General features: G+C 32.2%; 1 protein-coding gene across 2 annotated transcripts in view; it reads right to left on the reverse strand.

Moving 5' to 3' along the window:
* The window catches only part of LOC143223206 (endoplasmic reticulum metallopeptidase 1-like), a 49,842-nt gene that overhangs the window by 18,593 nt on the left and 5,305 nt on the right, over positions 1-25,944 (reverse strand). For both annotated transcript variants that reach the window (XM_076450813.1, XM_076450815.1), the window contains exons 4-9: positions 13,797-13,943; positions 12,878-12,970; positions 10,573-10,788; positions 6,245-6,474; positions 982-1,168; positions 565-755 (exon numbers count right to left, since the gene is read on the reverse strand). In XM_076450813.1, coding sequence (XP_076306928.1) covers positions 565-755; positions 982-1,168; positions 6,245-6,474; positions 10,573-10,788; positions 12,878-12,970; positions 13,797-13,943 — 1,064 coding nt within the window. The remainder of the gene's footprint in view (positions 1-564; positions 756-981; positions 1,169-6,244; positions 6,475-10,572; positions 10,789-12,877; positions 12,971-13,796; positions 13,944-25,944) is intronic.

Here is a 25,944-nt window from a genome sequence, read left to right on the forward strand (position 1 = left end):
CTGTGGGACAATTTCATGTTCTAAAGTGATTCAGATTTTATTATTAATCATGTATAAATGAAAACTCTCTTCATTATAACTAAGTTTTTGTTACAAAGTATAAAATTAAACCATGAAGAAGAATGTCAAGTTTTTACTGATACAGATATAGTGATGTTCAAAAGTTCCATCACATTATCAAACAAACTTAAACTAAAGTTAAATATACCAAAATTGTTTCTTTTAGATATATATATTTCCTTTACAATAAATAAAAATATTATAATGATCACAATAAACATTATTCTTAATGAAAGAGAATAAAAACAGCCTATTATTTTCAATTGTGCACCAACAAAGTTTATGAAAATAGGTATGTTATTTGTTATGAATTACTAAAATTGAGAACTAACCCATCTTAACTATTAGGTTTTATAATAACATTCAGCAGACCTCAGAGGACTGGAGTCCAGTATAATGCTACAATAAAAAGCATTTTTGTATGTTTTCATTAATCTTAGTGTATCATATTTAAACAATTTTAAATGAAATGGAAGGTTTATGTATTTCTTTTACGTTCCTTACCATGTAGCTTGTACAAATGTAGGCTATTATTGCAGTTACTGCACCAATAATGAGATCTGGGTTAACTTGAGCTCCTGTACGTCCCATAATTGGAACAAATACCAGAAAAACTTGCCAGCAGTTGTATAATATTATCACAAGAGGAATGGCTTGAGAAGATAGATGGATTATTATAAGTTTCAAACGAGCACCTAGAAAAAAAGAAATTTTTATATAAAATATATTCATTTGGCTGATAGCAAACACTTGATGTAATTGGGGAGAGAAATAAGACATATGATTAATTTATATACAATGTAATAAACATTTAATGACAACATATTACTAGTAACATACATAAATTCTCATACATGTGCAAGTATCAATGTTACAACAATTTATTATTGCACCACTCATAACAATATAAATGGTTTTTACCTTTGGTTTTAGTTGAAATACAGAGTCGACCCCCTAAACTACGTATAGCTGTAGTGAAAAGCAAAAGCACAGTGGGTAAATAAGCTGAGTGAATATCAAATCGAGTCATTAAACAGATGATCACAGCCCATATCACTCGTACAGCATCATAATAAAGATCCTCTGCTTCCCAATCACTGCCTTTAGCCTGAGTATATGAAAAAGAAATGTAATCAAAACATTAAAACATTTCTTGTTCTCTCATTATGAGTTAAATATTCTAAATATCAAAATAACTTAATATTGTTAAAGTAAAAAACCTAATAAACAGTCCTAAAAGGAATGCAGTACTCATTTATTAAAATGCATTACTACTGAAGTGTAAAGTAGAATCCTTGACATGGCTTGTGGAGAGAATAGTTTGTGGGGTAAATAGGGAGAAAAGAGTTAGATTATGTACAGGTGGAAGACATAACTGACAGAGTAAGAGATATAATAAAGGGGACTAGCAATGATCCAGTTTTGTTATGCACATAGATTATGCTACCCTGTAGCACAAATGGAAGATATAACTGATAAAGCAAGAGATATAATCAAGAAGAATGGCAACAATGCAGTTCTTTTGTGCATGTAGGGGCTAATAATATAAGGAAAAGTCAGTCAGAGGAGATAATTAATAAGTAAAAAGAGTTGATAAAAACATATAAAAATAAAGGTAATAAATTAATTGTGTCAGAGATACTGCCAAGAAAGAACTGTGGAAATGAATTTTTGAGTAAGTTACTAGGGCTAAATGCTAGGCTAAAATTAATACGTAAGAATGAGCAGGTTAGTTTGTTAGAGATGTGGGATCAGTTCAGTGGGAGGATGGTTTACAATTAAGTAGGAAAGGGTCTTGCATGTTTGCAAGGGCTATTAACTCAGCTGTAAGGAAGTTTGAAACTGGAATTAGATAGTGGTAAGAGCAAAGATAAACTACATGAAGCAAAACTGAGAGGTACAGGATAGTTTAGTAAAGGAAACCAGTATAAAAGTAGTTATAAGAATAGTTTTAATTGTTACCATTGTAATGCTAGAAGTATAAGAAATAAAAGACATGGTTGTAGGGTACTGGAAGGCATAGAATATTTTGATATGATGGGAATAACTGAAACACTGTTAAATACAGATGATATTGATGACAGAAATTTCTTTGAAATACATGTCTATAAGTTATTTAATATGGACAGAGTAGTAAAGAAGAGGAGTAAAGCGTGAGTTACATCCTGTTGAAGTTGAGAATATTAAGGATAATAGTAAGGAGACTGAATCCACTTGGGTTTCTGTTAGTAGATATAAAGGGAAAAAAAACTCTTAATAGGAATTAGTTATACCACCAGATGAAACTGATGAAATCAGTGAAAAACTCGATGGTGAGATTATGATTTCTACTGTTAACAAAGTCTTAATTATGGATGATTTTAATTTCAAACATACTGATTGGAAAATTCTAGAGTCAGACCATGAGGGAGAAAAATTTATGAAAACTATTCAACATGGATTTCTTCACCTATAAGACAAAGAGCCAATTAGAATAATGATAATTTAGATTTATTGTTAACTTCTAATACAGAAATGGTTGAGAGGGTAGAAAACTGAGAACACCTAAGTACAAGTGATCATTGCTGAATTAGGTTTGATGTTCTGCTGCATATGGATGTGAGAAATAATAATATTTTGATTCTAAATTTCAAAAAAGGAAGTTTAGAAGACATGTAACAAGCATTATCTGTTGTGAAATGAGGACAGCTAAGTTACTCAGAGACACTGATCAAATGTGGAAAATGTTTAAAGATAAATTCTTAAATATTCAGGTAAACACATTCCTTATAGAGAGAAAAGAGTGGTTCCAAGTGAAAAGGCAGGTTGACTTACAAAGAGTATAAGAGATAAAAGTAAAGAAAAGCATCATCAATTTAAAAAATTTAAATTGACTCGTATGACTAGAGATTTAGAAGATTACAGAAGATCAAGAATGTTGGTCTAAAGAAATTATGACAAAAATGGGTGTATGAGAAAAATGCTGGTCAAAAATGTAAAAATTAACAATAAAGATTTCTTTAAATCCATATAAAGGTAAACAAAATGTTAGAATTGGGATAGAGCCCTTGAAGGATGATAAAGGAATGCTAGTATCTGATAATTATGAGATGGTAGGGTTATTAAAGTTTGACTGAAGAAGATCTAATTCACATTCCTCCTCTTGAACAGTTAATAGTTGAAAACAAAGTTGAACAGAGCAAGACAACTGCATAAATTCTGAGCTTGTTAAAATTGGGAAGTATAAAGAATGACAAGGCGTCATGGCAAGATAATATTTCCCCAAGAGTTTTAAAGGAGGTCAAGGATTGGATATGTGAGCCACCTGCCACACTTTTTTGCAAGTCCTTGAATAGTGGAAAAGTATCAACAGACTGTAATTTAACTAATGTCAATCCTATCTTCAAGGCAGGTAATGGAAGTTGTCCCAGTAATTATATGCCTATTAGTCTGATATCAGTTGTGGGAAAAGTTTTGGGAAGTCTGACAAATGATACTTTGCAAAGTCATTTAACAAAGTTTAAAATTTTATTGAATAGTCAACACAGTTTCATTAAGGAAAAATCTTGCCTTACAAATATTTTGATATCCTTTGAAAATGTTATTGAATATGTAAATGAGGGTTAAAGTGTAGATTTGGTGTATCTGGATTTTCAGAAAGCATTTGAAAAGGTGCCATATAAGAGGCTTGAAATAAAACTTATCTATACACACATGGGGATAAGTTAATTGGACAGAACAGTGGGTTAATGGAAGAAAGCAGAGACCTGTTGTGAATGGAGTTCAATCAAACTGAGTTAATGTTACAAGTGGTGTACCCTTGGACTCAATCTTCAAACCAATGCACTTGTTGATTTACATTAATGACAAAGGTGAAGAAATGGTCAATAAATTACTTAAATTTGCTGATGATATCATAGGTTTGAGTGTTACTTGCTGTGAAAAGGATATTGTTACTTTACAAAAGGATTTAGGTCAATTAGTAAGTTGGGCAAATAAATGGCATATAAATTTTAATTATGATAAATGCAAGATATTGGATGGAAATAGCTTCAACAATGTCATAAAAGAAAATGATCTTGGTGTTATGGTTAAGGAGTCTCTTACGCTATCCAAGCATTTTTTCTGTTGCTAGTGGTAGGACAAATAACATTTTAGGTTGTATCTACAGAAATATTGAAAGCAAGTCACTGGTTAGGCCACATCTGGAGTATTATGTTTGGTCTTTGGCTCCTTAACTTTGGAAGATCATGGCATAGTTGGAAAGGGTTCAAGAGGAAGGTTAATAAAATGGTACCTATGCTGCAGCTAAGAAACTTTTTCTTTGTTTCTATCTGTGCTAGCCATCCCTAATTTAGCAGTGTAAGACTAGAGGGAAGGCAGCTAGTCATCTCTTGGGCTACTCTTTTACCAACAAATAGTGGGATTGACCGTCACATTATAATGCCCCCATTGCTGAAAGGACAAACATATTTGGTGTGACTTGGATTTGAACGTGCAACCCTCAGATTACGAGTCGAATGCCATAACCCACCTGGCCATACAAGGCCGCAGCTAAGAATAGAATAACATTAATTTACTTTAATATAAATGTAATTTATGCTATCATTCAAAATATGTATAATATTTTGAGCTTAGTTTAATTTCATGAAGGCAGAGTAATTATTTAGTATAAGAACTAGTTCTCAAAATATATCAAGAAAGCATAATAAAACTGAAATGAATAGTGGATTTTGTTACTGTGATTGTGCTTGAATATTCAACAATAAAGACAATGAAAATATTACAAACTGTTTTGTATATTAAAAATCTATTTAACCTTACAATAATAGATAAACATCAAGATATGTCTTTGCAGCTAATAACTGGGAACATTTTTTTTCTGTGCATTCAAGAAATGATGTCACAGGCTGTTTACAACATGAAAAGATTCCTCAAAAATATAAAATATAGAAAGTATATCTCAGTACCAAGTTTCAGTCGGAACAGTTATTTAAAATAAATTTTATTTGGATAATTGTTTCAGCTTTAAAACATAAGTAAAAAATCAAATGTATTATTAATGATAACTAATGGAATATACAAAGGTGTACTTTTACTATTAATATATACACCTTAAAGCATGTTTATATACTAAACATCCAACACTAGTCCAGTGCTTGGTGGATTACTATAACCATAAGCAAAAGTATTTATTAAATACAATTAAGATTTTAGTAATTATGTTTCAACCAATATTGTCTGTTGAAACCTTTTTTTTATAAAGAATTAGAAATAGTGTTTATTATAGTTATTATTTACTATAATACATTTGTAACCAATTATTTTAGCGACTTATTTAAAATTTTCTTGAAGAAATGGAAAGGACAGCATGGTTCTTTTGTTACAACTGTTGCTTTCTTGTGCATCAAGGAATTAAAAATAAACATTTATTTAATTAATTTCAAGGTCATTAATAAAAAAAAACTTAATTTATTTCCAGGAAAATTTCCTAAATTATTACTAGAAAAATTTATTTTATTTTTACAAAACATTTTTTAATGTCATGACAGAGGTTCTGTTCTGATTTCTGTTGCCAAAACTTAACACATTAAGAAGATTCTTTCACTGAAAGGTAGATTTAAAATAACTAAGAATAATGAATCACCAAGAAGAAAAAATAATAGTTTTTTTAATGTAAAGAGTTACATTTAAGATCCACAAACAATATTGTCTCTATCAGTCAGATGGGATGCAATAACACTGAATTTAATAACTCATATATTGCATGGTTCACAGCTTGCCTGCTGATTAATTAAAGATTATAGTGAATTACCATTTTATTAATGTTTGAAATGTTTGTTTGTTCTAATTATACTTCCTACCAATAAACATGCTTTATTTTGTTTAACATATAATTTAATTACAATTACACTTAATAACAAAAAACACTAGTTTCAGCCCTATGTAAAGTGTTATGAGAAAAACAACAACTATTTCAATAAAAATTGAGTCATCTAAGTCATAACTATTTCATGTAAACAGTAATTATTTTTAAGCCATTAAAACTAGTTTATTATAACATTATAACTTTGTCATGAAACTGTTATTTTTCAACTTTTATTTATTTTACTGCAACTAAGTTGAGATAAATACAAGTTTGAAGGAAAGTGCAATAAAGAAAGTTATGAATAAAAAAAATAGTAATTTTGTAAAAAATACTTGCCTGTCGTCTTTGCAATGTAACAAACCAGTGAACTAAGATCAAACAAGACAATGCTGGGAAAAAGTACACTCCTAAAATCCAGTATGGTCTATTGTACCATGTCATTGAGTATCCCACTGCTCCAAGAACAGCTGCAATGGCCAGGTTAACACACAGAGCTAGTACTGCAGATGACAATGTGATGCTTATAGCTATCAAAAGTCTGCTTGCTTCCTGGATTACAGTGGTGTCTAAAGAATAGAAATATTGTTGGTTAATGAGATAATTAAAAGATACAAACCAGTTGTTATACATGACAGCAGTGGCACTAATGATAATGTCATATATATATATATATATATATATCAAATAAACATACCTATACATATCTGGCTAAACTGCTGTCAAAAACCTATGAAAATTAGAATGCTATTAAATAAATTTTGATATTAGCTCAACTGCAAACAAAAGTTACTGATAAAGTTTTTTTTATATGAAAACAGTTATGGATTACCAATAAATGTTTCAATTACCTACAAGTAAGTTTCTGTCAAGCCATTTTCAGTTACATTAACTCTCAATTTATTTAAAAATTCCAAAACATAATTACATTTTTCCTACAAACAACTGACATTAGTATGGTGTCTTGATATAAAAACTTACCATAGCAATATAAACTGGGTAAAAGTGACTATACAGTTGTTTTATTTAGAACAGTTTAATTTCTAATGCCTTACTTTGAAACAATTATTAAATTGGTTTTAATCATATTCATAATATTTTCTTTAGTACCAACCATATCATACCAACTATACTTTATCATGCTATATATATTTGAAATTTCTCCATCAGTTTAGTTATTCACTGAATTTTACCCTCACATACCCCACTTTTACCATCAGTAACAAATTTCATCCCATTTAACAGCCTTCTACAGTCCTTCTAACTGTATCAAAAATGTCCCAAACAGCTTATTTTTATTTATCAGTCAGGATGCTTAGTTGTGTAAACATTTTTACCTTTACATACCCTTCTTTTACCATTAGTAGCAAATTTTATCGTGCTTAACTGCCGATGATACAGTCCTTGAAAATATACCAAATATATTCTCAACAGTTTATTTTTATTTATCAGTCAAGATGCTTAGTCTTAGTTGCTTATACACTTTCATTCAGTTACTAACAGCAAAAAACAAGAAACATAAACCTTTCAAAGAAATTGAATAAATTTATAAAGAAAACACACAGTTATCTTTAACACTAATCAAAATACGAGGTCTGTTCAAAAAATATGCAGACTGTTTGAATTGCGAGGCTCCAGTTTGTTCCAGGGGAATCCACTTGGTGTCGCTAGATTCACACAGCTCAGCTGATTACGACGCCATTTCCCGATTGCAGACATCTTCATTTGTGTATTAGCTACGCGGTTTTAAGTGAAGTGCGATTTTTTCGTTTGGTGGATTTCAGAATGAATGACCTGAAGGAGCAACGACTTGCTGTGAAATTTTGTGTTAAACTTGGAAAATCTGCGACTGAAACTTTTGCTATGCTTAACACGGCTTACGGTGATGTTGCTATGAAGCGTACAGCATGTTTCAAGTGGCATGAACGTTTTAAGGATAGTCGACAGTCCATTGAAGATGATGAGCGTCCTGGACATCCTTCCACGTCAACTGACGACCCACACGTCGACAAAATCAACACCCTAGTGCGGGCAAATTGATGTCTGACTGTCAGGGAGCTTGCTGAAGAGTGTGGGATATCAGTTGGATCTTGTTACGGGATTTTGACCGAAAATTTGAAGATGCATCTCGTTGCTGCGAAATTCAGCCCTCAGAACTCGTGAGGTTTTGACCAAACACTCAATCACTGTTCTTCCCCACCCCCCCCTACTCACCTGACCTTGCTCCTTACGATTTTTTCTTGTTCCCCAAACTCAAAAGACCCTTGAAAGGAAGAAGATTTGAGACGATTCCCGAGATTAAGGCAAATGCGACGAAGGAGCTGGAGGACATTACAAAAGAAGCGTACCAGGACTGTTTCAACAAGTGGAAACACCATTGGGATAAGTGTGTGCATTGGGGAGGAAAGTACTTTGAAGGGGTCCCAGACCTGTAACTTCTAAATAAAGTACATTTTGTTTTATGACGTCAGTCCGCGTATTTTTTGAACAGCCCTCGTATATGAATACCTTTTGTCAAACTAAGTAATGTATATAGATCTGAAAACAAATTTTCATTGTCAATATAAAACAAACTGTCAACAGTTTCATCCTATAAAACTAACATATTTTCTTAGCTTAGAATAATCAACAACTCTATTAACCAACAAAATCATGAGCAAAAACCTTGTAAATAACCTCAAAAAGATTTTATACAAATTATTATTTTTTGACTGAGGCCTATGATAGTTAAAGATATCTGATATTTTTCAACACTAAATTATCTTGCAACACATCTTTATACATCTATCCTAAATTGCATATAACATAAATTTACTGAAATATATATCTTCAATATAATCTGCTACCAAAGTAACATTTAAATTTGATTATTCTGGTCCTCATAAATACTACCCATCATGCAGCCCATTCACGAGCATGATCATTTTGTTCACTGTACACAAAACAGAATATTCAGCTTTTTAAATATACAGTTGTATTTGGAATGGAAAAAGAACAACCATTCTGCCAATCATATTCCATACATGTAATGTGTTTATTAATTGTTCCATTATTTGCAAAGAACTTTTCATTTATCGTTATTCACACATAAGAAAAGTTGATGGTTCACATAATGTGATAAAATAAACCAACAAGGTTTTACACATGTATTTTATTCATAATTATGTTTAATCTTTAAATTACCAAATTTTGTACAAGCTATTCATTACTTGTAGAGTATCCGTATTACATCATATTAAGTAATTTTATGCTTATGATTGTTAAAATATCCAGTATAGTGAACTAACCAAACAACTGAGTGAAAACATTCATGTTCTGTGTAAACTATGTAGGAAACTCTATGAGTAATTACAGGGAATAACTGCAATATTGATAGCGTTTTTCACACTGTCTTTATACGCAACTCATACAGTATTTGAATGTGTACAACCAAAATCATGGAATAACACCCAATATGTGCATACATGATAGCACAGAAAAATGTGTCTAAAATCCAATAGGATTTATTTACGGTTAATAAAATAAACATTTTCTACAACACATCTTCCATAAAAGTACAAAATGATTGAGAAGTTATTACTTGTATGAACAACTAGGAATGTAATTCAGTGAATAATTTAGAGTAATTTAATATAAATTCAAGAAATTAGTGAAATAGTACAGATGTTCTCTTTAATATGATAAAAAGCAGAACAGGAAAACATGCTTTTTTCTGATGAGATGTTTTTTGTTTTTGTCCAGTTTATACCCATCACAAATCACTTGCATAACAGTGCTACTAAATGTTCTATAATTGTTACCACACTTTAACATTTCTTGGCACACTTCCAAGTTTCTTGGGATCCTCCTATAAATTCTTTCCTTACAGTCAATAATCTATGATGCTGTTCTGATGTGTGTCATAAAATACACAAATTACTTAACAAATGTTACTCTATCTATTTCTTACTTCTTGTCTCTCATACAACTTAATTCTTATGTCATAAAAAACTCGATATTAAATGCTTTATTACATTTCGTTTTGAACAACTATGTGTATTATTGTTTAATAATATTATATTTGCAAGTTCTGAATAATCTCAAAGGTTGCAGTGATATTTTGAGTTTACAAATTTTCTTTCGGAGGAAGATGAATCATTTTTCTGACTGTCAAGTAATTCCCTTATAGGTGGTGCTGAATGAATTTCAACAAACCATGTTCTTTCTATGAGCTGAGCTTTTATTTAAATAACATTTACATTTTAAGATGCAGGAAATTATTTCATTTAATATAGAATACACACTTGCAACTGTTTTTTAACAGCTAAACATAACTGTGTTTCTTCTAAAATGAAAATAATATGCAAGTATCTCTTCCATGAAAAATTAAGCTTTTTGGGTAACACAATCTACAAATTCAGTTAGAAGAATTGTGTACAATGTATAGATATACATGCCTTTCCAAGCAGCAATTTGTGATTTATGAATAATCATAAAGTTTATAGTTTTCTTTTCTATCACGTGCTCCAAGACATTTTAGGTATTCATTTCTCCCCAGTTGGTTCAGCAGAAACAACTCACTCATTCTGAATACAAGTAATATAAGTATAGAGAATATATTTATTATTTCTTTTTTTCCAACATAAAACAAAAATCCTTCACTCAGTGAGTTAGCTCATTATACTCACATATTTTGTCCATTCTTAACCTTATTTTCAGAAAGATTTCCAAAACAGTTAAGATTGCAATACTTTCATTCATAATGGTGCCCAAACTTGCAGAATAAGTGATCATGAACAAGCCCAGTACATCAAAGAATACAAGCTTGCTACTTCTGTATTCCAATGGATGATTAAAGTGAGGTGACTTTAGGATATTATGTATTAGTCCCAGCATATTCTCACCTGTAAAACAAAAAATAGGATGACAAAAACATCAATTTATTAACATATGATAATATTCCTGCACACTAAACAGAAAGTCTGAAATCTCTACAATATGATTTGACTTTTCTACTGGTCTGTAATTATAAATGTACTAAAAATTTAAATTTCAGATATGCTACTTTTCAATAGATTAATAGTTATAATATGCACACTGAATAAGACATGTTTGAAAAAAGGTAAGTGACAATGTCCACCTCAGAGAAAATGAAGCAAAAACCATCAAAGGACTCCAATTATCTTCTAGTCAAAAACCATCAAAGGACTCCAATTATCTTTTATTCAAAAAACACCAAAGAACTCCAATTATCTTCTAGACAAAAACCATCAACACTAAATTCTGACATTCCCTACAAATGGCATAAAATCTGTATGTGCTGTGAACAGCTACATCTCTTAGGCACATGAACCAAGATTTACTTCCCACAAAATGGATAATTCATAGGAGAAAAAACTTCATCAGGAAAATTCCACACTCATAAAATGGTGCAGAGATGATATTGAAAGAAAAAAAAAAAGAGACTAGATCCACATCAGCAAACATAACAGTCTTCATAAACAGTGATCAGTTTTCATATAAATAGTAGCACAAAGGTTCATCATAGACACTGTAATTGAATCTTATAACCAATATATTGTGAGATAAAAGGACTGAAACAATCTAAATAAGTAATAGACCTGATAATGCACAAATGAAAGAGAATAGGACAAAGATTTTTAATCTGATGTGATTTCTATCATTGATATTATATCTAGTGGTTTCCAATACTTTATTAACTTTTGGAATTAAAATCATAATTTAATTCTTTTTTGTACTGCATACAAAAATACAATTTCAATAAGCTTTTGTTGTCACTTTCTAGCCCAATGGACAAGTGCTGGTTTTAAATTAATAGTCACATAAAAAAAAACATATACAAACTAACACAATTTTTATGACAAATATTAGAATTATATGTAAACCAAGTGTGAGTGGTTTAATGTTCATATATTACTAACATAATAAAACTATTTGTCATAAGTGTAAGACAGTAGGTAAATGAATATCAAAATCTTTTAATTATCACACTTAGCCTTTTCACTGCTGCATGAATGTACACCTCTCACATCTAGTGTGTGTGTGTGTGTGTGTTTTCTTATAGCAAAGGCACATCAGCTATCTGCTGTGTCCACCAAGAGGAATCAAACTCTTGAGTTTAGCATTGTAAATCCAAAGAATTACTACTGTCCCACAGGAGGACCTCACATCTGGAATACTGTCATGGACACACATACAGCACAAGCTACAGAAACACACTATACAACCTTTGTTTCAGCCTTGAAACTTGTAATCGTAACCACACGAGTTTATTAGTTTCAGATAAATCATTAAATATCAATATCTGTATAATTATGTTTCATCTTCCACACCTAAAAAAGAAACCTGTCACTGAAAGAGTTGTTTATCTATAAAAATGGCAGTGAAAGAGTTAACAAGGTCATACAGTCACTGGTTAGTTGAAACTTAGCCACAACAAGAACTTTCAAATAAAATAATTAATGTAATTGACATGCAGTACAAACAATTCATATACTGTATAACAACTTAGAAAGAGTAGAATAAAACTAGTGAAAAAAATATTTTAGATTACATCAATTAAGAGAGAGAGAGAAAAAAGTCCATCACACTTTTATTTTCTTATGTATTCAAAGCCAAAACTTTTTTGGTGTTTAACCTTAAATAAAAATATATTTTGTTTTTAATATTAAAGCTCTAATAATAACATGAATAAAAATGCCATTGTCTACACACACGTTATATTTTATAACAAAAGCAAAACAAAAAGAAAAAAATCACAAGTAAAAATGTTAAAACAAATTAACGACTAGGTTTTGACTAACATTTATAGTTATAAAAAATAGCTGTCACTTTGGTTTCTGATATGATAAAAATTATTGATAAAATTGAAAAGTTTAAACATTTAAAATTTAAAACAGAATGAATATTTCTGTGCAACAAAAGCAAAATACATGGACACTTTATGCATGAAAAATACAAAAAATTATTCACCTGTTCTTTGAATAGAACCTTCATTGATGAATTCTGGCCTATCGTATTTTGTATGATACACATAACCATTTCGTACATAAGCAAAATCCAAACCTGAAATTTGGAAAGCAGAAATCAAACTACACACACGTCGCATTTTATCAGCTCCTAATTAACAGTGTATTATACAGTATGCTTACAAAAGGGTGTCTTGAGTTTTTCAGTTACTTCTGAAAAACTGCACACATGTACACTAAAATTATTTGAGTATTAAAACAGATTAACATTTTCAAAGCTCCATGTGGTCATGAAAGGATTAGACTGGACATAGGTAAGTTCTTTGGAAACTATCTTAAGGAATGGGTAAGAAACACTCTTCAGCAAACATGAAATATATATATCTAAAATACTATCTCCTACAGGAATCAGGATACCATTTTCTTTATTCACTTAGCACTTCAGAATTTGCTAATATTGTATTGCATTTTATGTTATTAAAGGCTTTCTGGGGACAAGCATAGGAAAACTGTCTCACAACTTATGTCATTGTAAAAGAGCAACTGATGTCAACACCCCATGAGCTGTAGCATTAGAAAAGTTCATAGTCATTTTAAATTAATTCCAGTTTAGTGCACATAGATACAAACATAATGTTTACTTTATATGTGTGAACAATAAAAGCATTTTCTTAGTAAGTCACATAAACATGTACATTAAGTATCCTATAAAATTTTTGATTCTTTAAATCATGTTCAAAGCGATTTTTGATGCTACCAATTTCACTACCTGTTAAAAAATACCTGATAGAATTACTTTTGATATACAATTTCCACAAACAATTATTTAATTTTTAACTCAACAGTTTACAGTTACATACATGAATCTTACATGGAAAAACTACAAAATAAGTGAGATGGTAGCAATGAGTACACATACACACCTGGAATACCTCCAAACTCTGTGAAAATTCTGAAGTCAGTATCTGCTGGAACCACTCCACTCTGAAACACCTCTTGGGCAACAATTGAACCAAATGGAAATTTAGCTCCTTCGGTATAGGCCTGAACTATCCAGGGATGTTCTGGTCCTGAATTGTAATGAAAAAAACTACAAAAATGCAACTAATTTTTAGCAATGATTAAGAATTCATTTAATGTGGGTAAAGAAGTTTCAAAACTTGTGATGACAAGAAACCCACTTGAAGTAAAAATGTATTTTCAAGATGTTTGGTACAGATATTAAAACTTCAATTAGAATGTGGTACAGAACAATGTTTTGACCTTCTTAGGTTATCTTCTGGTCTTGAAAATACATGAAGTTTCAAAACATTGATACTTGAGACATTTCTAACTCAATTTTTTAAGACATAAAACTTATTAAAAAGTTATTCAGAAGAGTGAACATTTAAAAAAACAACTGAAACTTCCATGTGATATTTAATGGTTTATTGGCATTTTGTCTAATTTTCTATCATATAACTACCTACTGTTAGTTCTGATAAATAACTACCATAATGGTAAAAACACAGCACACTTTTATACACCCACAGTAATGTGGCTGTAAAACCTATTTTTATACATGTACCAATGGTATAAACTCTGTACACAAATACGTTACTCTCACAATTTGCAATAAACACTAACACCTGATGGATTTTCAGCTGAATATTGTATTATACTGGAAACATGTATACCAGTATCCAGAAAATTATGTGGAAATGCATTCTTAGGAGAGTTGAGCTCAACATACAGTGTCCATCAGTCACAAATACTTAAAATGAGCAATGAACTGAGAAAAGCAGCAGCACATGCATTTTTATATATATCAAAATATAAGAAAATTAACTACTTGGTAACTGCTATAAAAAGTCAAAAGGTATCATCAACTTACCTTCTGTAGAGCAATGGTTTCAATTCCAAGAGTAGTTGTTTGGACACTTATGCTACTATAGACAATAAATGTATCTTACAAAGTCAAGTCTAAGAGTTACCACAATGCCATGCCACTATATATATATATGTTTGTATGTACATGCATTTAAAAGTCTCTGCAAAACCAAACCTCATGTCTTTATCCTGGAAGATGGAAAAGGGATAAAGTAGAAGACTGTTGGTATTGGGTGAAGTATGCCAGTTACCTTTATTTCAGTGGGCTGTTACAGTAACCATGAAGGCTAATCTGGTTCATCATGAAACAGCAAATATTAACATCAGACTGAGCCTATTGGGTTTGGTTAGCAATCTATCTAAGAGAAGGAAACTCTATTGTATAATCTGCATCTATGCTGTAGCTAACCAAGTAGCATACACTGGACTACGTAATAACAAGACAAAGACATTCATGATATCAGTTACACTTTCGTGATGAGAGATGCAGGTTGCTGGTCAGATCACCAGCTTATAAGAAGCAACCTTCTCAAGAACATTAAGACCACACACAGACAAAAAAGACTTAATAGGCTTAAATCATCAAATGTCAAACAAGAGCTCTACTAGGAAAGAAATTCACAACAGACTCACAAATCCTGTTCCAAAAATAGAACTAACATTTTTTTGTAACACAGTTGAAAACTGCATGGTACACCTTGAGAGATGTAGTTTATAAAACAACAACTGAGGTCCTTTCAAGTCATGAAAACACTATGGCTGGTTTGACACAAATTAACAGGAAATAATAAATCATAACATCTATGTGTGATACCCATCTTGTTTACAATTATAAAATATAAAAAGATAAAAATAAAACATATAACAGTCTCATACAGATAGTATAGTCCTGACTACAGCAAATGAAAACACAATGATGGTAGAGCCAAGCAGAAGAACTCCAAAGAACTGCTGACTGATATGACTGTGAGAGATTCTTTAAAGTATTATGTTGTATGTATGGCCCTAACTAAATTGGTACAAAACTCTATAACATGTATCCAACACCAAACTCTTGCAAATACATTCTTAAATGGTGTGCTGAACACTTCAATATAGTTCTAAATCAATCCCCTGCAATGTTCCAAGAGACCCTGAAGGACTTGTCTCAACATGAGAACAAAGATTACTTGGCAACACCATCTACAACAGAAGTGGCTACAGCAAACATCATAAGGAAAAGCCTCTAAATAAGATGGTATACTGGCTGAGATATACGTGCATGATAGCCACCTTCTGAAAAACAATTATCACCACCTTTTTTAAGCATACGGAACTTAAAACTGTGTTACAACAATTCAAAGATGCCTCAACAGTATATCTATATAAAAATAAGGGTGACTGTAAAATCTGTAACAATAACAAAAACATGTAACTCATTTGTATCATAGAAATAATCTTGTGGTTACAGATCTAATAGAGAAACTGCAGCCATGATTTACAGTGCTTATCAATTACAAAAAACATGCAAAAAAACAAGCTAATCAACATCATGTTCTTTTTATGGCAACACAACATCACTAACAACAAGTTTTTTATAATAAAAAATAATGTCCCTTCAGTTTTTTGTTGTTGTTTTTTTACCGTAAAGAACAGAACAAAGCAAAGCTGCAAACAGGCCTCTATACATTTTCAACTGTCTTTTCCACCACACTCTGGGATGCTTTTAAAACCTTGAAAGATGGCATCTACATACAATTTTGAGAAGACAGACAGCCACTAAAACTCAGAAGATTTCAAGCAAGAAGTGAGACCAAAATAATGGTTGTCAGGGAATTACTCTTCACAGATGACATTTGTTGCTCCCATTCTAAATGACATTCAAAACATTCCAGACAGGTTCTTTGGGAACTGTAAACAGTTTGGTCTGGCAATAAGTTTGAAAAAGACAGGTCTTATATCAACCAACATCTAACAGACAGTACACTGACCATGTAGTTCATATTAATGATACACAGCTTATGTCCGCGAACAAATTTTGCTTCCTTGGCAGTAGCATCTCTAAAGAGAATCAAACTGTGATTAAGTGAATCAGCATACAGACAAAGCAAACCAGACTTTTGGAATGTTAATAACTAACATTCATGTGAAGATTAAAATATATAAAACACTTGTACTCACCATTTTCCTTCATGGATACAAGACTTGAACCACATATAAATCTCAAGTTAAACAACTTGGTAAATTTCATTACTGCTGCCTTCATGAAATCTGTAACATCAATGGCAAAACAAAATCCCCAAACACAGAGATTCTGTATAGATACTTGAACACTGGAGTGTAAAGTCTAATCATGCAAACACAATTTAGATGGGTGAGACATCTGGCTCATATGAATGAGCAATAAATTCCTAAAACTCTGCTGTATGGCTTGCCAGTTGGAAAGGAGTAAAAGGCTAGGTCAGATGCCCCAATAATGCTACAAGGATATGCTTAAAGGCCATATTTAATTATGCAGTATAAATGGTAACATTTAGCCTCAGAGTGCACAAAGTGGCAAACCAACATATTTCTAATATTAAAATAAGGTACCATAAAATAAAAGTGTCAAACCAAATTTACATCTAGAACATTGGTGAAAGGCCTGCTATATCCATATCTAAGTGATCTCCCTTATGAGATGTTACATGTCTGTTGCTGAGAGTTCATACACCATTCAAACTTGACACTCCACTATGTGTTTACAAAACCTACCATTGAAAAATAACTATCTCTACAGAATGTTTTTACTTAGAGTTCGTTCTGATAAAGTAAAATTTGTATGTTTCTGAATATCCACAAATTTCATAAGTTTACAGCTTTTGGTTTAGTGTTGCATGTCTATGAGGAGATACTGGTTTCTAAAATTACATAACTTTCATCAAGAACTCTGTCTTGAGCCCATCTTGTAAAATGAGAGAAAGTTCCAATAAAATAGTTACAAAAACAAGTACTTAAGAGAATTTTTCATCTAAAAATGATTTAGCCATTGAAATGATTCATAATACACAAATTATAAAAATGTATACAGAACATTTACCCAAGAAAATTAATGAAGAATATTGATAAACAAAATAATGCAATAATACTGAATATTACCATTTATTTTTTTGATATCAAAAGTATATAGGTATAGATGAATATGTTAGTAATACATAGTACTTATTAACTTCATCTACACTATTGTACTTAATGAATACTACTGATGTTACCTTTTGTAAAATTTGTACAAAAATTGTATTGAATTTTAAAATCAATTTTTTTGGAAATAGTTCTTTATCTCACTATGTATTTTATTCACTTTACATGAATTTTCTTTTTTTTGCTGTTTAGTTTCATACATTTTATGAACTATAGTACCTAAACCTCTTTCATATATGTAAATTAATAACCAATATTAATATCTAAGTAGCTAGTACACTTGAAAAGGTTCTCATAAGTTGATAAAATAAAGGTATCAGGAATGTATAAAGTATATACAAGTTTAAACATTAAACATCTGTTTCAAGTAGACAAGAATGCTGCATGTGAACATATGGTGTATTATGAGTCACACCACGTGAAATTTACATTACAGCTGCAGTGTATGATGAACAAATGTTTGGAACTATGGCTGAAACAATCCAAGTTTTTCTTGCTTCAAACAGCATAAGCAGTTGTATTCTCCTGTTGCACATGCACTTTTTAAAAGAATACACTTACATTGGTTTCCTTGTGTTTTTTAAGCTGAACAAAAATTTGAAGAAGCTCTCAAAAGTTGCACACAAAAAAAATTTACTTAATGGTAACAAAACTGCAAACATGGCAAGGAAATTTTGATAGGAAAGACCTTCTGCACAGTATAAATATACCAGCAAGCAAATCATTGCTTCAATAAATGCTATACTGATTAAACACATAATGTACAAACAAAAACAATGTCATTATTGTGCAGAACCAAAAGCCTTTGAACCAAGAGTTTTTTTCTATCAAACCCTGAAATAAGAAAAGTCTTTGCAACCAAAAGAAATGAGAAAAAGAAAAAACAATATTATATTTTTGTTATTTATATGCTTTGTTCATTGTGCATAAAATTTCCAGAATAAGAAATTGTTTATGCTTTCTTTATCCTGAACAGTCAGAAAGGAACTGAAGATTTTCATTTACTGGCTTTGCCTATATTCCATTCTAGTGGAAGTGAAAATTTCCAAAAAATTTAAAACTTTCTCTACTCACAATCTTTGTCCAGTAACAACAAAAAAAAGGTACAAATGTGAACCTAAACAAGATAGATCAGTTTGTAAAGTTTGGCAGAGTAAGACTGTAAAAAAAAAATGCAAAACTGGCTTTTAAAATAACCTGTATTTCCACTGAAAGAAAGAAGTAACTCTAAGAAGTAAGAATGCCAAATATTGTAGTGAATACTGGACTGAGCACTTGAAATGCAAGCACCTAGCAGTCATGGCCTGCATATCTTTATGATATATACTACTGGTAGCATAATGGAGCAGTAAACTGAATCTGTTTATTTAGCCAAAGCAGTTACCCAATTCTATATAAATATTCTTAAAAGCATGCAGTGAATGAGAAATAACACTAACTATGGAATATATAAAATATCTTCTTCCCCTTTGTTCACTCAGTTTCATTACCAGATTTCACTTCACATAGCTTAGTTCAAAAGAAGAATGTCATATATGGCTCTTTTTCACACTATTATTTTTAAAACACTTTCCAATCCCATGTAAACTACATGAAATTTGTGTAATATTAATAATATCTTGATCTGCATATTATTTTCCTGTACAATTTTTTCCTTCTTAAGGTAGTTGAACAATAGTGATTACAATTTAAATGTTTTGAATCGATTAACACGAAAAAATATGGGGAACCCATCCGAAAATGATAAGTGGAAAAAAAAAATTATCCTTCATATAAAACAATAAGCAAGATCTCATAAACACAGAAAAATAGAGCAACTGCAGATTACACACATTGCATCAATTTATTAATGTGCTGTAAAACTAAACTTATTTGCAGTGTGGCTTCTTAATTCACATAAACATGGTCACTCACGTATTGAATTAGGTGCTAAGTTCATTGTGAGTTCAGTTTTACAGCACCTGAATAAAACGATGCAATATGACTAATGCCAAGTTGCTTAATTTTTGTCTTTATGACATATCACCTAATGTTTGAGCTAAAACAAAATTTTGTTTTTTTTCTTGGTTGAGCATTTTTCAATAGAATTTTGTATAAAAGAAACTGGTATACCACAATTATAAGTATACTTTCTTATGACATTACAATACCAAACCTACAAGGTCATATGTAGCTACACTTTTTTATTATTGTTAAGCTGAAAATATAATGTTGTTGTATGTTGTATACCTTAATTACTGTGAAAGTGTAAATTTATTTATGATAATTTTTTAATATATTAACTTACACATACCAATGTTATATGCTACAAACTAGATTATTAAATATTCACAACACTTGTAGTACATTGTACGTATACTATATCAAACATGTTATTTGTTTTCAAATCAATAACAGTTTCATTCTCATAATAAATTTTTAACAAATTGCCATTTTAATTCATGGTAACAATTTGTGGAATAAAAAACCATAGGTAAATGCACATAGAACCAAATAAAATCCACATATACAAGATAAGCTTTATCATGTAAACATCCAATCACTGCAACATAATTTGTGTGCGTGTGACATATCATTAGTTTCGTACACGTACGTTCATGTTCATTTATACCAGCAACTGTATGAAACTTCTACACAAACACTGTACTCCAGACAAACTTTGTGAGCAGGTCTTGAAAGTTCAAACTGACAAAATAGAAACATTATACTCTTCATAATCATGATACAGAAATGTAGCACGTTGTACAAATTTTAAGCTGATGAATCAATAATTGAAAACAAATACCACATAAAAGCTTACATCAATAAATAAATTTTACAGAGAAAGATAAGACGATATACAAAAACTAAAAGTAGCTACATATGTGATCTACTCTTTCCTTAATTATTCTCTCAGAGAGAAACTACTAATATAATACCAGGTCTGCAGTATCATCAAAATCTTCAGGGCATAGAAACTTAGCCTTTGAACTCTTTACCCACTACTAAATGTTGAGTGTAGGATTCACACATCTTGCTTCATGTTAAATAAAACAACATTAATGTTGACTTAATGTATGAAATATGTATTGTTTAATTTCTACAAACACATAAACAAAACAATAACTTTATTTAATAGAGTCTTTGATTTACTATATCCTGTACAGATGCTGGAATACAATAAAATGATTCTACTGCATTAGTTTCAATGCCAAAGAACAATAGTACCATCATATTACTTCTTACTATAAATATATTTAATATTCTAAAATTGTTATAAAATACAAGAAACAATGGGATATATCAAAATAAAGCTTACAAAATGTTTGTTGTTTGTTTTTTACCAAAAAAGAAATGGTTTATTAGTAGTTGTGAAATTTCCATATTTCTATTGGAAAATCTACAGTTTACCTGATCCCCTTAACACCTCACTGTACGAGTTGTTTCCCTCCAGTTTCCTTACCAGTAAATGCAAAATTAAATATGCTAAGTTTATATATAGGAAATTTCCATCCATTTTTAAGAAAAGTTGGGATATAACATATTTCTGATGCATTCTTTCCTCATTCATTCGCTCTTCTCTGATGCATCCAAGAAAATTTTCATACATTCAGTTTAAGTTGACATTTTTTTCTTTTTCACTCGATACTCCAGGTTAAGAGAAACAAGTGGCTATCTTCACCAAACAAATCGTAAAAAATGTAAAGATAAATCAAGTTAAAATGATAACCAAAACTTGGTAAAAGGATTTAAATACAATTAAAAAGGCCAATGGCTTGTAAAAAGTTAAAATGCATCATTTCTACTTACACTGTATAATGTCAGTGGTAAACCCATCAAAAAGCTGTGTCTAAAATTGTACCATTGCTCATGGTCATAATGACAGCACAACAGTAAAATGTAGACTATTGTGACTTGAGTATCACAAAATCCACACATTGGTGCATCAGCACCAGATAAAAGAAAATGATGAGTTAGAAAACTGTGACTAATGCATAGCCTAGCGAGAACTTCTTCCTTCTGATCCTTACTGAAAGAAAATGGCCAAAGAAAAGAAAAGAAAATTTGATCTGGAGGAGTTTGTTGTGATTTTACTCACTCCAAGTTAACTAGTGAGATCCCAAGCCTTTAATACACAGGACTGTAGTCCATGTTCAGGATAAGCACAGCTGTGATCACATCAGAAAAGATGGACCTAGCCACAGTGTCAGCAAGCTAGCTCCAGTGAATACCAACATGGCCAGGTATCCAGAAAAACTGGATACAGATGGAAGAAAAATGGGCCAGTCTCTTTTGAATATTGACAAGAACAGGGTAAGAACTAATGCGAAGCAATTCAAGGGTAAAGAGAGAGCTAAGAAAGTTGGTGTAAATTGTGCAATCTGTATTCTGCATAGCTTCTACATGATCCAGGACAACAGAAATGGCACACAATGTGGCAGTGAATACAAAAACTGCAGAGCATATTCTATGTGCAACAACTGCATCACAACAAGCCATGGCAGATCCACAGAGTCACCTGGTTCCTAATCATCTGTGTAAATGGGAATGGAAGAATGGTTCAAAAGATGTTTGGCAGAATAGAGGTACTTCCAACCAGAAGTGCCTGCCTTCCTCAGGTGACTCAAAGAAAGGTCACTGGTGGAAATGGTAATATGCCATGGCAGTAAGGGTTGATTTGTGGAGACAGCAATATCATCCAACGACACACCCAACTCAACCAGCTATGCCTGGATATCAAGGTCAAAAGGAAGAATAGCAGGCTATCTATTCTAAAGGAGCATAGTTCATTGAGGACACAACCCCAAATGAAATGTTGTGGTAAGGATCAAAGTTTAATGGCATAATGCAAAGAAAGCTGCAAACAAAGGAAGTGAAAAGGAAATTTGTGGAACTCAGAATACAAACTTTGGACTGGAAAAGTACAGAAAGCCCAGGATTGCCAATGGAGTTCAGTACCTTCATGGCCAAAGTCTTGGCAGAACCACAGACCAGAAATCCATACTCTAGTTCAGAGTGAATGAGGGCAAGATAGATCCTCAGCACAGACCATTAATCTGCTCCCCAAGAGGTGGAAGAGAGGGGATGGAGGATGTTCAGTGCCCTTGTACACCTGATACTAGCTGTTTTTCGTGAAAAATGAAAGACAGCTTATGGTCAAAGATAAGCCCTACGAAACTTTGCCTCAGGGACCAAAGGAAGAAGAACATCACTGAAATGAAGCTCGAGATCAGGTGTATATCTCGTTGGTGACAAAAGTGCATACAAGTGGTTTTGGAGAAGGAAAAGGTAAGACTGTTTACTGTAGTCCACTTCAACAAGCAACTGATACCAGTCTGAAACTATTGCTCAAAAAAACCTCAATTTTGATAACCAACACAAAATGTGGAAGTCATTGACATAAAGCCCATTTGCAACAGTAGAAGAAAGTTGTGTAGTGATAGCATTAATCTTGATATTGAAACGTTTAACACTCAAGACTCCAAGTTCCTATGGAAAATAACAAGAAATTGTCAAACTCACACAATCTCAAATCACTAGTCCAGTAAAATATTATGGATAGAAATAAGTAAGTAGTCACATAACCCATATGAGTGGAGGTCCCACAAAATGCCTTCTCAAGGTCAAAGATGTTCTTCTTGAGGAAGGCTTCTTCCTTGCTTCAAGCTCAGTGAGGTGGTCCACAGCAAAGTGCTGTCTATGAAACCCACATTGAGTGTATGAGAGGCAGTTATTTAATTCAAGGAACCAAATGAAAGTAGCATTAACCATCCTTTCTAAGACCATACAGAGACAGCTAGTCAAAACAATTGGTCAATAGTTAGAAGGAATCTTGGGATCCTTCCCAGGCTTAAAGAAAGGGAGGACAATAGACCAGTGCCAAGCATCGAGAAAAGTATTCTATTCTAGATACAGTTATAAACAACCAGAAGAATAGCAAGAGAGGCAGGAGAGAGAGATGATGCAGCATCTCATAGTGAACATCATCAGGTATGACTGATGTCCTGCTAGACCAAAGAGGACCAAGTTTGAATTCCACCATCTCAAAGGTACAATTATAGTCATTGATATGATAAACCCAGAAGGAAAGAAACAATGGCTCCACCCAAGACTTGATGAACAAGGATACCATGGAAATTGAGTCAAGGTCTTAGGAATAGATTAAGCAGTTGCCTAGACAATAAGTCAGTCACTGCTACCATGCAGTTGTATAATGATGGCAGACAGACCAGAACAGAATCAAGTTCCAAGAGAACAGTAATAAATGACCAGTTGGTTTAGTCCAACTTTTATAGTAGAATATGAATTGGGTGGTATCAACCATGGCCAATATCCCTCAGAATGATAAGGATATTATCATTGCCCTGTGGGTCACTGTTAACCCTCCAAGAAAAGTGAAGGAGAGCTGATAGAAAGATCAATAGCAGTAAAAGAATGACTATATGCATGAAAATAAGTATAAGAACTAGTACTAAAGAAAGAAAGGTTGTGATCCAAGAGCATACGCTCTATGGAATGATCATTCATAACAATAGCAGCACCATCCTAAAGAGGATTGTGGCCATTAAATTCTCTAAGGATTAAAAATGGAGAGAGGAAATTGTTCAACAACAGCATCAAGATCTGATTGATCATAAGTTTCTCCTGGAGATAGGTAGAGAGAACAAACACTGATGGTACAACCCAAGGAAAGACGGATGGTTACAGCCTCCATGGGGGAAAAAAAAAAGTGTCAAAGACAGTGTAAATGGATATGTGTTGGTCAACCAGTTATGCCACCTCTCCATTAACTCATCCTTTACACAACCTGTCATACCAGTATAAAGAAAAGTGCTGAAAGAAGACTGTATAAGAAGGTTTTGTGAATGTTTCCTGTAAAAAATACACACAGGATGATAGGAATCAATCAAGGCCTTAATGTCATCAACATAATAGAAAACTTGAAAGTTCCACTGTATCAAAGTAGCTATTTTTACTTAGGTGGAGAATTCTTTGGTTTATTAAAATGCCATTTTTATTTATTAGAAGGAGGTCTTTTAATCTCCATGAATCTTGCTCTGGGTCAAGTGGGCAGGTCTCTGTCAGTAGACAGACATTCAAGTGACTAAGGGTACAAATGAATAATCCTTCTGCATCTCAGGTCTGCAGAAGATGGACCCAAGCAAATGCTGGAAGTTAGAGCTAAAGGAAGTGGACCCAGACAATCACTTGAAGAGATGGTGAGAACAGAGACAGGAGTAGACACTGATTTGTCAACTGGCTTATCCATAGAGGGCAAAAGATTCCTCACATGGTTGGAGAATTTCATGAAATGATCTGTCTGCACTCCCACTGTAGCAATGAAATGTAGTGCAGCAGCATATTTTTCAAGATGGAGATGAGGACAATAACTCCTGAGCCTGAAATGTAGTGCAGCAGCATATTTTTCAAGATGGAGATGAGGACAATAACTTCTGAGCCTCAGGTTACGAAATGCTGTTAACCATTTTCAAATATTCAATCTCTTTCTCCTCCACCCACTTAGGACCAGATCAGCAGTAAGAGGGATCAGAACCATTAGAATTAACACAATGAGGACCTAGTTCACACTCATAAGTGTCATGGTTTTCTCCACCACAATTATCACACATCACAGAATCATGACAACAAGTCTTTGAATGACTAAACCACTGATACTGGAAACATCTGAGGGTTGTGAATATGTATGGCAGTACTTTACAATTTAGATATTTTGCCTTGACAGCAGAAGGTGGATGTGGCAATGTAACCTTGAAAACTAAAACATTGCTAGGCAGCATAATTCCATCCTTCCAAATTAAGATGCATTGCATCTTAAAATTACAGAGAAGTTTGATGTGTTTTAGTGTAGATGTTTCTACCAAGATGTCCACAGAAAATATCTTCTTGACAAACTGTGGAGAGCCAGCAAGCCCCTCTAATCCCTTTTAAATAAAAAAGGAAGACATTTGCCCTAAATGTTTGTTGGATAAAGAATGGAGTATCAGAAAACAAGATACAGGTGTAGAATGACTAGGAGACTGCTGGTCATAGTCTTTAAGAAGT

This window comes from Tachypleus tridentatus, chromosome 8 (assembly GCF_004210375.1).
Source record: "Tachypleus tridentatus isolate NWPU-2018 chromosome 8, ASM421037v1, whole genome shotgun sequence".
Lineage (NCBI taxonomy): Eukaryota > Metazoa > Arthropoda > Merostomata > Xiphosura > Limulidae > Tachypleus > Tachypleus tridentatus.